General features: G+C 36.7%; 1 protein-coding gene across 7 annotated transcripts in view; it reads right to left on the bottom strand.

Moving 5' to 3' along the window:
- myt1lb (myelin transcription factor 1-like, b) overlaps positions 1-14776 on the bottom strand; it is a 102282-nt gene that overhangs the window by 34745 nt on the left and 52761 nt on the right. For 5 of the 7 annotated variants that reach the window (XM_055172343.2, XM_055172345.2, XM_055172342.2 and 2 more), the window contains one exon: positions 1825-2195. The exons of the other annotated variants lie outside the window; for them this stretch is intronic. In XM_055172343.2, the coding sequence (XP_055028318.2) occupies positions 1825-2195 (371 nt within the window). The remainder of the gene's footprint in view (positions 1-1824; positions 2196-14776) is intronic. 7 annotated transcript variants of the gene reach the window in all.

Raw genomic sequence — 14776 nt, 5'->3', positions numbered from 1 at the left:
TATTTAAGACGAGTAGTTATACGAGCAAGTTTGGTGGTACAAAATAAAACATAGCGCTTTTCTAAGCGGATTTAAAAGAGGAACTATATTTTATGGCGTAATAGCACTTTTGGGAGTACTTCGACTCACCTGAAAAGTCCGCTCCCCTTCTCACTCTCATAATGGGAGAGGAAGGGTGTTACTGCGCTGAGTTGAAGTACTCCCAAAAGCGCCACCACGCCACAAAATACAGTTCCTCTCCTAAATCCGCCCAGAAAAGCGCTACGTTTTATTTTGTACCACCAAACCTGCTCGCACAACTACTCATCCCAAACAGGAAAAACGTTGATGTGCTTGGTCACTTCTAACTTTATCTCTAAATTGTACCATTGAATGAATGGGGCTAAGCTAAATGCTATCGAAGTGTCGCAGCGCGCTCCAGCGCTTACGTGCACGCACACAGATGATAGAGGGATGTATCAACAATTCTTAGTTAAGGTAATAACATATTTTAATATTGAAAATGAGTAGACTATTCCTTTAACACGTTCAGTTTAATGCAGTTAATTTTTTTTTCTTTACATCAAATTAATTAAACTGAAAAGTAACTTGCAAATAACTCAAATCTTAATATATACATTTAAAAAGTAATGCGTTACTTTACTCGTTACTTCAGAAAAGTAATATTATTACGTAATGCGCGTTACTTGTAATGTGTTACCCCCAACACTGTTGGTATGCTAATCAAATACTATAATGTACTGTATATACTACTAATATAATATATCATTGATATAAAATATATACTAATATACAAAATCTTTTCTTTATCATATTTAATATATTTTCAGGCATATACAGAATATGTGCGTAATGACAATCCTTTCTTATTTTCATAAATCTCTATAAAAACGCCTGTTCAATGCATAAATCTAAACGTAATGTAAATGTGACTGTCCAAATGACAGCAAAACCTCCCAAATGAAAAATGCTAAGCAAAACCTTACAGATAATAAATATGAGCCGACATTTTTTTTTTAGGTTTAAAGTGCGTATAAATACAAATGTATGCAACTGGTAGTGAATGAAACCCAGTAAATAAATGAAGAAATTAAAATGTACATTGAAATTTGTGCCCTGCCCTTATGTAAATGCATTACATAAACCACAACAAATCATACAGTAATTTTATCAGACTTCTTTCTCTTCATGACCATAAACAGACATTTAAAGGAACGAAAGGTCAAAAATGGATGAACCAAGCCATGAGGTTAAATTACCCCCCCCCCCCCAAATTATATTTGACTCAACAATGGGTTTAAACAACCCAGCATTTGAAACAACCCAGCATAGGTTAAATTTCAAAACAACGGGTTGGGTTAGTCCCTTTTTGACCCAACGCTGTTTTTTTAGGGTAGATTTGAGCTTGTAACCTACAGGAGTCATTCATGTTTTGTTAGTGTTATTAATATTTAAGGGCCAGTAGTACTAAGTGAGCAGCAGACTTTAAACTTAACCTCCAGTAGTGTGAGCTGATGGGACATTGTGTCAGGGAACCGAGCATCAATGTTTTGTGAAAGCTGTTTTTAGCCTGATACTGAGACCACACCGAAGGTCACAACAAAATCATCCAACTGCACCTCAAATTACGGTGACCTTCTTCCAAAGACGCCAAACTACTTCCTTCTACCCCTCTGGAGGATGACTTTAGCCAATATGCACTTCACTTTCAGGTCTGGCTTTTAACTACATCCAAAAATACAAATCTGATGCAAAATTAATACAGCGATTCACATTACAGCATGACAAATCAAAACCATGTCCATCTTTAGCCGATTTGCTCACCTATTTCTTCAACTTGCTCCTCATATTCTCCCTCATCTTCCTCCACTTCCTCCTCCTCTTCTTCTTCTACCTCTCTTTCTTCTTCCTCTTCCTCCACCACTTCTTCTTCTTCCTCTTCCACCTCTTCCTCATCTCCATTAATCACTTCTACTTCTTCATTCTCATATTGGTCCTCATTGTCTGTAAATTCCTCTTCTTCCCTTTCCTCTTCATCTTCCTCGTCCTCTTTTTCCTCCATTTTATCTGTTTCGTAGCATTTCTCCATCGACTCCTGATCTATGACTGTTAGAAAGACCTTTCTGTTGGGCGACAGCTCCAGGGCATGACTCTCTAGAGGTTTCCTCTTCTTGGCCACAGGACAGCCATACACACTGGAGCAGGAGAGATAAGAAAAAAGCAATTAACAACCTGGATTTGGATTTGCTGTGATTTAGTGCTGTCCCACACCCGAAAGACCTCGGCGTGACGTTTATACCCCAGACACCTATGTTTTGAGACATTTAAAGGGACATTCCACCTTTTTGGAAAATATTTTCCAGCTCCCCTTGAGGTAAACATTTGATTTTTACCCTTTTGAAATCCATTCAGCTGATCTCCAGGTCTGGCGCTACCACTTTTAGCATAGCTTAGCACAATCCATTGAATCAGATTAGACCATTAGCATCATGCTCAAAAACAACCAAAGAGTTTCAATATTTTTCCCATTCAAAACTTGACTCCTCTGTAGTTACACCGTGCACCAAGACCGGAAAATTAAACGTTGCGATTTTCTAGGGCGATATGGCTGGGAACTATACTCTCATTCTGGCGTAATAATCAAGGACTTTGCTGACGTAACATTGCAGTGTCCCTTCACTGTAAAAAGTGTTTCTGTGCCTTAGTAGATTTAACAAAATTAAATTGAGTAAACTGTATTCAATATTTTTAATTCTTGTTTTTAAAATCAAAATATGAGTTAAAATAAAATAAAAATTGGAATAATTTGAGTAATTCTAAATGAACACATTATTGAGTAAATTCAACTTAATTTTATTATGTATAATCTATTTCAATTTGTAAGAAAGAAATTAACTTAATAATTTTGTGTAAAAACTACATGAATTATTTTTGTAAACATAACTAACTAGGCAGTGGACTTGCAGATCCCAGCATGCTTTGCATGGGACTGCATTTGGAGAGTAAAATTTGAATTAAAACTTTTTTTTGTTTGTTTTTAACTAAAAAGAAAGACTTGTTAGTGTTTAATGTTAATTTATCTTCGATATTTGGAAGAGTTTCTGTTTCTTTTTTGAGTTTTGTAGTTACCATTGTTCAGAAGACTGGTGCTTGTGCATAGACTGCATACTGAAGTATGTTAAGCTTTACAGCTGCCCAAAATGAAACTGAGTGGGTGCATTGATTGAATAAACGTTTCATGCCTTCATCTCATGGAATAAAAAACAACTACTAACCATAAATATTATTAATAAAATACCATAACTTAATTTTATTGCATTCATATTAAGTAATGTTAGTGTGTTCAATATACTTAAAAAAGGTTGCAAGTTGACTCAACCTAAAACTTCCCATGCAGTCACTTGCCTCACTTTTTATAAGTTAGATCTAGGTATAGGGCTTATTCGATCTACGTCATCAATGTTCGCGGCGGCCATATTGTTGACATAAAACTGTCAGTCTTGTCAATTAACAAGCGAGGCAGCGTGGGTATTATGCATGGTATTATCGGTGTAATTTTTTTAAAACCGCGCGATGGTGTGTTGTGTGATACACGGATGTTCTAATAACAGCAAAAAGAACCCTGGAATTAGTTTTTATGCGATACCGACTGTCAGAAAACATGAAAGGAGAAAGAGGAGTTGAACCAGCGAAGGAGAGACTCCCAGCAGCAAAGTCTGTCCCCATCATTTTACCCCAGGTAATGTTAGGGATATATGCTCACAGCAAAGTCTGTCCCCATCATTTGATCACATATGGTTAGCTGTAAGCAGTGGCTGAAACTGCTCTTTCAAATAAGCTGCCATAAATTGATATTAAATTAGTATTAATAACTATATGAACATAATAATAGGTCTGGCATTGATACTATGTAGGGAATTAAGGGCCGTTCACATAGTTTTGAAAATCGTTTTATATTAAACAGAATAGCGGAGCTCACACCAAAACTATAACGATACAGATACAATGAACGACATCATTGGGATCACTTTCTGAGCGATTTATCCCACCTGATGAAGGATAAACCATTGATAGCATTAAAATCTATTTGAACTTCAAGTGCACGGCCACTTAAAATGACAGTGAAGCTCATTGCTGAGCTCTATAACATTAGATTACCTGCAGTTGCTGTGAAAATTGACTACATAATGCTTTTTAATCTATTACATTAACTAACTGTTATGCCAAAAGGTAAGAGATTACACAAACTATTAGAATCACTGTTTAGAGTTACTCGAAACGCAGCGTGTTGAGGACATCTGCAAAAGTTTTTATTACAAGCAATATTAAAGGCAAGTGATTTGCGCGAGTGCTGTGAGCGAATTAGCATAAACGTATTGTTTGGTGATGTGGATGATGATATAGTTATCGTTATAGTTATAATGTGAATGGCCCTTCAGTGCTTGTATGATGAATGCGGATACTGTATGAACGATATAGTTATAAATATCCGGATAAGTTACGGCTGGCAATAAGGACGGATCTTTATTTAAGGCTATTGGGTCTATTTGATATTGTTCCACAATAATCAAGCTCATCTTCTCTTAATACAGACGAGATTAAGCCATTAGGCTACTGCTCCCCTCGACTCAAATCTACGGGCGCGGCTAGGGGCAGGACAGATGTCATGTCAACAAGATGGCCGCGGCTAGCGACTTCCGGTGTTTGCGAATAAGCCCTATTACTTTTTACAGTGTTTAAGCATTACAAGCGCTGTAAAAAAAAAAAATGCAGCATAAAGTTAAAACAACTTGGTTTTGCAAGTCAATTCAACCTACTATTTGGAGTTTTGACTTAAAAAGTTATACAAAGAAATTAACCTCATTTGTTAACTTAAAGTAACATAAAAATATATGTTGATTTGACAAAAATGCTGCATTTTTTACAGCGTGTCAATATACAGTAAATATGTCTGCCATTAAATATTTCACTTGTTGTATACAAATACAGCAGTCTGCATGCTAAATACAACGCGTGAAATATTTAATGGCAGCCATATTTACTGTATAATGCTTAACTTTCATAAAATATGCAGACACAAAAGTACAACCAATTAAACAAATCCTGTAAACAACAATCCTTCACAACTCTCCCTGTTTATCAAAATAAATGTGATGTCTACCCTCACACAATAACCTCAATGTCAAATTTACAAACCCATAAATGTTGTCCAACTTCATACTCATGGGAAAGCTGAAAACATCATCATAACTAAACAACAACAAATCAGTTTATCCACTCTATAAAATATCAGGTTGGTTTAACCCATAGTTGGGTAACAACAACCCAGCATCGGTTTATTAATAATCCAACAGTTGGTTCTGTCCAATATTTACCCAGCCACGGGTTAAACTATCCCAATATTTTTAAAGTAAATTAAATGCAGTGAAAGAGTAATAGTTCAGCATCTTGATTAGCCATCAAGCTGTTTAACACTTTGTATCAGATTCCTTTACTGTTTCAGGCTATCTATTAAAGCAGATTTTACATGCACACCGACATCTTTTAAGATATTAAGAGGATTAATTGTGTTTTGTACCTTCAGCAAAAATATACCGGTGAGCAAGTGATTTTATCGCGTAATAATATGTTTTGAGCCTGATATCAGTCCAGATTAATAACATCCCACGTCTACAAAAACATGCACAGATGAGATTTTTGGGTGTGCACGTTCTCCCTCCACAGTCCAAAGACATGCAGATATGAATTTAAGTCAATCAACTGCCCTTAGGTGTGTGCTTGTCTGAGATCACCCTGTGAATGTCTGGTCATCTATTCATGTTGAATCCTGCCTTTGACCCAAAATGCTGGATAGATTTCATCCACCCGGTCCCGTGATTCTGCACAGGATAAGCGGGTTTGGAAATGAGATGGATGGATTTTGGGTGTTTATTATGGTTCACCTCCTAGTCAACATGAAAACATGTTTGCATTGTCTAAACTGTAAATGCAAAATACTTACATGCCTGAATGATAAGGATCATTGCACAATGACAGTAAAAATGGCTAAAAATGGAGTTAAGTTGACACTGAAATGATATCCTTTTAACAGGTCCTACCATTTAAGTGCATATATGTATACGCTTGGTGCCAATATCTACCTCTGAGGTATACTGTTATGAATTCTGTAGCTCCAAATGTGAACCTTTTGATAGGGTACCACTATAGTGACAAATTTTTGACCATTTTTTTTCTGACAGTTTTTTTGCATTTGTGTGTCTTTGAATGTATAAAGTATTTAAAAAAAAGAGTATAATCTATCTTCCTGCCTGTCTCTCTCTCTCAAAAAAGCCCATTAAAATATGTCTCCCTCAATCCCATCACGTCTCTCTTCTACACACACTTCTGCACATGGACGGACAACTCGGGTCCAAATAACTGACTGTCCATCTGTCAGCCGTCGAGGCGATTGGCAGGATCCATTTTTCTAGAATGAAAGCTTATTGGACTGACCCCTCCAACAGGGCACGATTTCATTTGGAAACCCAGGCATTGCAACTCATTCCAGGGCTGACATCACGCGTGGCACCCCGGCTCTCCGGAGACGACGACTCCACGCCGTGATCAATAGTGCTTGTGACCAAGCATCGCAAAAGCACATTAAAATGCCACTCATCCAGTCGGCCTGCCTACCAAATAAATCAGAATCTGTCCCTGCCGGTCCGATGTGAGAAGAGGAGTGATGGGTTATACCCTATCTGTCTGTCAAAGACACTCCTGATACACACCTGTACTTCAGCTGTCCTGTGAGAAGATTCAGACCTAAACTGAAATGGTTTGAATAAATGCTGTAGCGTTTATATTCCAACAAACACCATCAAGTGTGATGGAATGTGAGATTCCCCATTCAACAAAAAAATATATTTTGGAATATGAAGAGTTTCGCTGCAAAACGAGATAAATCCATTTTTTTACATTTTTGTCAAAACATGTTTATTATTATGTTATCATGTTATTATTTTGTTTTATTGTGCTACTTAGCTGTATTTTTTAAGTTATGAAGGGTTAAATCAAAACAAACTAACTGAAGTTGAATTGAAATTAATTGGAATGCACAACCAAAAAATTAGATTTCTGAACAATTAAAAAAACGGTGGTTATCTCGTTTGCAACGAAACTCTTCATATGTTTACAAAAAGTTTGAACCTCATCGTGACCTGTCAAGTTGAAGATTGTAATGCCCTCTCCAATGCACTTTTCTCCCTCAGTGCAGAAGAAAATATCAGCTACAAATGAAATGAAAAGTACTTTGCCAAAGTTTGCATTTATCTCACAAGCAAATGGGTTGGAGATGAGAAAATAAGAAACCTAATAACCAGATCTAGCATCAAAAGATATGGACACAATTCAAAATAATGACTGACGTGTATTTTTACTACATTTCAATACGTGACTATATACAGTACAGTAATGTAAGTTGATGTTTAGTTGTCAGTGGTCTTAAAGGTGCAGTGTGTAAAGTTTAGCGCCATCTAGTGGTGAGGTTGCGAATTGCAACCAACGGCTCAGTCCACTGCTCACCCCTTGCTTTTAAAACACATAGAGAAGGTACTGTAGCTGTCATCGTTGGAGACAACTTAGTAAAAAAATGTCCGTTAAGGGCTTCTGTAGAAACATAGCGGCACAAAATGGCGACTTCCATGTAAGGGGACCCTCTTTGTATGTAGTTAAAAACATAGACATTATATACGTAGACACCTCATGAAGTGCTCAAGCGTCGGCGCCATATTGGATGGGTCTCCTCACTGTACGCTAGCACCAGAGTCAATCAGAGTTAACGGAAAAAAAACAACTATGGCCGTATTTTTGTGCAGCTTACGGTTGCAATAACCGGCGCAGTATTGATTCCAGATTACATGGGATTACATTTCACAAGTAAGATTGAACAATCATTTTGGTTATTTTACGTTATTATTTATAATATTATGTCAATGTTCATCAGGAACTGGTACTCTCTCTCATGATCTCTCGCTGTTTTTTCTTCAAATTTGAAGGTTTCCCAGTGATACAGACATGAGGAGGCAATGGGAAGTTGCTATTAAACAGGAGGGTTTTGTTGTGACAGAGTCGTCAAAGCTTTGTAGCAAAGAGTATAGAAGAACAAGAGGGCTCTGATTCATTTTTGGCAACAACCACTAGATGGCGCTTCAGTAGCGCGGCCGCCATTTTGGACTGAAAATTCTCACAGCCAATTCATTCTCAATTCATTCATATTAAAACTAATTTAATACCTAATTACATAAAATACCTAATTACGTAAAAATTACATAAAAATTGTGTACTTTTACTTTTCTTGAGTAAAAGTACTAAAGTACTTTTTACTTAAGTAAAAGTTTAAAAAAGTAGATGTTTAATGTACTTAAATATTAAATATAAACCAAAAACTTGAAATTATGAAATGTAGTGGGGTAAAAATTATGATAATATGCTTTGGAATATAAGTTTTCCAAAGAAAAACACTGATAAAATACAGATACTTGAAAATGTACTTTTATGTAGAAAGTAAAATACTTAAGTAGTGTGTGCCTCTGTCAATATGCCATACTTAAAGAGCATAATACAAAGTATTTTAGCATGAAAGCAGTATTTTTTAATGTGTGACAGCATCCTGTATGAAAACTAAATCTCTGCCGCTTATAACAACTCAAACCGTGTGAAAATCCGGTAAAAATTAGGGGAGTTATGATTATTCCTCATTAGAAATGAATGCAAGGGAGCGCACTGGACACCAATCCAAGATGGCGGCCGCGCGATACGTCAGCTCCAATAGGCAGCTCAGTCTACGAGGTGTCTACCTATATAATGTCTGTGGTTAAAAAGGTCTCGTTTTAACATAATGGTTCATTATGAAAGGTCTTTATACACCCCTGATAATAGAGTTTTGTATATTATTTTGCATTTCTGTCAAGAGATCCTTCTAAAAATTACACACTGCACCTTTAAGGGATAGTTCACCCAAAAATGAAAATTCTATCATCATTTACTCACACTCATGTTGTTACAAACCCGTATAAATTTCTTTGTTCTGATGAAAATGAAGAATGATATTTGGAGGAATGTTTGTAACCAAAGCATTCGTGAGCCCCATTCACTTTCATAGTAGGAAAAAAAGAATACAATGGAAGTGAATGGGGCTCACAAACAGTTTGATTCACTTTCTAAACCAAAGAATATCTTCCCTAATCACCTTTAAGTATACAGTAGCTTAAAAACATGGTACTGTCTACAGTTGAAACCTTTTTGTGACCAAGGGCTACCACAGTGGATAAAACAATCTGGAGGGCTATTTTTTTAAATGATTTTGTCTAGTCTAGTCTAGTCTTGTTGATTTTATTTTATTTTACTTGGTGATTTGTTTTATCATTGTTTATAATGTAAACACACATAAAAGAAGCCAAGCTAAAAAAAATATGTAATAAATAAATATTAAAATTTAGCTATTAATATAAAGTGCTTTGGCGGGCAACTTACAGACTCCATGTTGGAGACCACTGGTCTACCGTATAATGTATATCGATTTAACCAATTTAGTGTAGACTTTTCAGTAGATTATTTTAAAATACAATACAATACATATCTTTCCTAATGTTAACACCAACCCTGTTCAAGGCAACCATAGCTTTGGGTCATGTCATGATTTATTTGGTGATATGATGAGAAAACAAAGCTTCAGTCCAAAAATATTGGATTGTTTTAACGCATGGTTGGGTAAAATATGGACAAACCTAACTGTTAGGTTATAAATAAACCTGGGTTGTTTTAACCCCTGGATAGGTTACAACAACCCAGTTAATTACAACCCAACATTGGGTTTGTCCATACAGTATTTTATCCAACCATGAGGTGAAACAACCCAATATACCCCCCAAAAAAGTGTATTATTGCAGATATTTTTACATAGATTTTTTTTACAATTAAATAATCAATAAAGCCAATATATTTCCCTCATGGTACTATTTTGTTTTCGTTAAGAAATTTACATTTTATGCTACTTTTTTTCATAAATGCGATTTACAGATCCTAAGCAGTGCATGCACAGACATAGATTGAGATAATTGTACATAATACAGTGTCTATTTTTAATTTCAGAAACCATCCACTTAACAATTTTTTAGATAACTGTATTCATTTATTAGTATTAAGCTACTTTTCTTTCAATCACTTCAGTTCAGTAGAAAAATTCTGAAGACCACTGGAATATAAGCTTCGTAAATCTTTATAAATCTCATAAATACTTAGGAAAGAACAGCTTTAGCTGTTCATCAGCATTACACACTTATCTGTGAATGAGTACGAGGCATAAGAATGAAATATCAGTGTGTGTGTGTGTGTATTCTGTGGTATAAAAGCATCTCTCGCTGTGCCCATATACTGCAATCTATATGTGCGAGTGGCAGGAGTGCCGTCGCCATGGTGATCTCCGGCTCAAATCCAAGTGGGATTTGCCATCTTGGCAGGCAGACAGCGAGAAAGCCAGCAGGAGTGACTGGAATACAGGAGGAGAGAGAGAGAAAGAGAAAGAGAGAACGTGCCACGTGCCACGTATGACAACTGTGTATACGATTAAACTAGATTCGATTATACCAGCACACTAAAAAAGTCCGATATTAAGTGTGCATGGACCAGCAATAGTATAACTGTAGGCTACTGTACAACACACTATTGCACAACCCTAACACTATTTATATTATTATGGCATGGACATAAACCCTGACCCTAAAGTAATCAGATTTTCTTTACAACCTCTTTTTGAAGTAGTTTCTCATCACAACGTGTCATTTTACATTTCGTTTTGACGTACGTATGTTATTGTTGGAGCTAATTGGTAGAGCATTGTGTTATCTGTGCAAATACAATATACACATGCACAGACATACTGATACAAAATGCATTAATTGAATGCACTCTACAGTATGTTGCTTTGAATAAAAGCATCTGCCATATGCATAGTTCAGTAAATGTAAACATACAGTATGAGAAACTGCTTGTGTAAGTGTGTGATTTTTATAGACCATATTTAAAAGCATCAAGCGTTTTCAAACTTATTGTCATCATTATTCACACTAATCGAGTATACTGTCTACAAAAATCATGTTGATTTTTCAGACACAGACCTCATTGATGTAATGGCAAGTCAAAACCAGAGACCCATCAAGATCCAAACCCAAACACCACAAGACCAAGACCCCAAAATAGATGAAGATCTATTCTACCAAGACACAAACTGTCAAGTTTCCATGTCTAGTATTCATTTAAATCACTAACCACTTTGTTTGTTGACTATCTAGCCATTAAAAGCCCTGCAACCCAATTTAATAAACTGGAAAACACAATAGGGCAGACCCACAGTCAGATCAATAATTAAAGTTTTGAGGTTCACAACCAGAAGCCAGACTAAGGCTATGTGTACATGAATGTGTTTACCTTTTAAAACGCATTTCTTTTGCCACGTTTACGCCTTTCATTTACACTACGCCACCATTTTCGACCCTCATAAACGGATTCGTTCGCAAACGCTGCAGACTCTGTTTTAGTTTGAGAACTCAGACGTTGCGCTACAGTGTAAATGAATGTAGACGGAGTCTTATGTAAACGAACAGCTGATGTTAACGTGACAGCGCATCAAGTAAAAATTATTTTTATTCAGGTAAATGGAGGTTTGCAACGGAGGTTTTGCCAAAAATAGTAAACATCTACAAACCAGCTAAACGCTATATCAGATTGTTTTAACATGTATCCTTATAGATAATGTCTGTTTTATATTTATGTTTGAGTATTGTTGGGTTTGAATATTGTTAATGTTGTTTATGTTTTGTCTAAATTTAGTTAGCTTATTACGAAAGATAGACTGTAATTTTAAACGCCATAGCCTATAGACGGTTTCATCGGACGCCCGTTATACACGTCTGGATCTGAACTTTACTTCCGGTTTCATTTTTTTAATGCTCTGTCTAGTTGCTAAACTGATCTCTCGAACAAATGCCTCGTCGAAAATAGCAAATGTTTTGGTTTCCTATGTAATCTATGTGTTGTTTTTTTGCTTGTTATATAACTACGTTTAAAGAACTTTGTTGTTATTTATTCTTGGCGGAGTTTACCGGAAGTTACGTGCGGACCACGACAGCCGCTTGTTTATGTTGTTTCTGCTGAAACGGTCTATTGGGCTTTGTAAAGGCCAATATGAAGGGAGAATTGTAATTGGTTTCGAGTTTAATTTAAGTTTTGTTTGCTACTTTAAAATGAATTTCGTTCCATATAATTTGTCTCTTAATTTTAATCGATGTTTTGATGATAAGTTTTGTGAATATAAATGAATAAAAACAATAAAATCAACGTCATATTAATATTTAATGCTTTTTTAGCCGATTGCGCTTTTTGCTATTTCTGTGTTGCTAGGGGAGGACACTTTTAAAAATTAACGTCATATAAATTTTTAGAATGCGTGTGAGGGAACACAGACACACTGAACAGCGACAGGTAAGGGAAGATAAGTTATTTGGTGTTTTTCTGAAGAATACAGTCAGTTCGTATGAAAATTTTCAACTGGACTATAAGATCATAAATATGAACTGCGAACAATGAACTATTATAACTATAACAGCGTGAAATGGCTGAAGAGGAACTACATTAAAGCAATTAGCATGTCTGTACAGTAATAAGTTATTTTACACTTTTATGCCCATGCCCAGTTACGTGATTGGTCATGTTTCATGCGTTTATGGTCGTGTATAGTGTGGATGAAGATTCTTCTTAAAATGCCAGTATAAACGAGAATCGTTTTCATTTTAAAATTCCGTTTTTAAACGCAAATGCTCTAATGTAAACAGGGCCTAAGTTTATGTGATATGGACAAGACCATATCTGGTATCTAGAATGCTTAAAGCTCTTTTTAGCTGGCATCCCCATGCCCGATTACACTGTGTGTGTGTGCGTGCCCGCGCGCGCGTGTGTGTGTGTGTGTGTATGGGGTGTTCATAAGTGGCAGTATAACAGTGACAGTCTGTGACTGATTTTGAAAGCCATTAACAGGCAGAAACTCCATTATCGGCCCCAATTACAAATAGCACTCACACGTGAAGCACATTAGACTCAACCTTCATGACTGATTCAACAGAGCCTCACACACAAATACTTTGCTATTTGTTTACAATTGATCTATTTTTATCAATACCTTTCAGTTCTGAATGAAATCTATTTGAAGTATTCGTAGTTTGTATTCTGAATTCGGCTTATCTGTGAAGGACACCTGAGTTGCGGCAGTTTGGCAAACACAAAGTATCTTAAATTGCGGCAGTAATTTTGCAGACGACCGCTTTCACGTGAGGAGCACAGAAAACACTTTCTTTGTTGCATCTCACTTGAACAGATCATTAAAATGCAGGATAAACCAGAGCGTAAAACAACCTATAGCAGAACGACAGCACAGAGGTAAATTTTCTAAATAAATCTTTCTTTGAAAATGTGTGATATCGACATCATCACGACATCACGTGATTCAGAGCCCATAACAGGCGTGCGACAAAAGCATCTGATTAGACTGCACACACTGCCGGCATCTATTGTTACTAGACCTCCCTATGCAATTTTGTTTCCTCCGTGCAGTCATTCAATCAAATTAAGCCTCCATTAAATATGGAAATGCGGTTCGCAGTGGCGGGCTGTGATAGCACGGCAGGGAGCGCGAGAGAGACGGAGGGGGGCTCTTTTGATGGGCCGAGGGGTTGCGTTGTGATTAATGTACCTTAACAGTCAGAGCACACAGTCCTGCTTGGCCAACTCTATCGATAGAGGGGATGGGTGAGGATGTGCCAGCGCTTGTCAGTCCAACCTGCTCTCAGGATTCATTTGGATCTTTCTTTCCTCTCTCGCTCTGTCTTTCTCTCACAGCCAGAGAAGTCCAGCGTTCAGCTATCATGCCCACCTGCCAGTCTGTCTGCCTGCCCACCCGCCCGTCCACCTGAAAGCCCACCCCGCCGGGCTGGCCGCGTGCCAATGCTTTCAGTGAGCGCTATCTGTCAAGGTATGAATAATACAACCCTGAGGCAGTCAGCAGAATCCGCTGCTGCGCTACACATCAGGAGAAAATCACTTGATTTTAGTTCCCCGACATGCTGGTGCCAAGAACGTGTGATTATTGAAACCCAGCTGCAATAAAGAGGCTGGATTCAGTATATGTGCTTGCTTAGAAAAAGATAGAGGAAATATAATTGGAAATATGTTGTTGTATTGTTATCTAAGCAAATGATTTTAAAGATATTAACATTCAAGTAGATAAAAATTGGTCTTAAATTACTAAAATAGCTGACTGGAGGTGCTGCAAACATGGACTGTTCTTTTATGTGCAGGAAAATGAAAAGCCAGTGTAAAATGAAAATGAGACAGAGTAGAGATTGAGAAATTATTCAAGATGGACTCAAACTTGCATTACATACAGTAGCACCACACCCACACATCACATATAGCCACATATGATAGAAAAAAATATGAACAGTATAAAAACAACACAAGCGTTAATGGAGAGACTGGTCTGCAATTTCACCGTTACACTGAAGCTGCAAAGATATTAACATGGCATCTACTGTAATGATTGTTACATTGCTTTTTAGTTTTGTCATGTCACAGTTTATACTGTATGCTACATGGTCTACATTGTTGTAATGTCTTGTCAAACATGAGATTAAACCAGGATCTAAGTGCAAATCTACAATGGTTTAATAAATCAAAACAACATAAAACA

Source organism: Misgurnus anguillicaudatus, chromosome 7 (genome assembly GCF_027580225.2).
Source record: "Misgurnus anguillicaudatus chromosome 7, ASM2758022v2, whole genome shotgun sequence".
In the NCBI taxonomy this organism is placed as follows: Eukaryota; Metazoa; Chordata; class Actinopteri; order Cypriniformes; family Cobitidae; genus Misgurnus; species Misgurnus anguillicaudatus.
The sequence above is the reverse complement of the archived record's forward strand: the minus strand, read 5'-3'. Positions and strand labels throughout refer to the sequence as shown.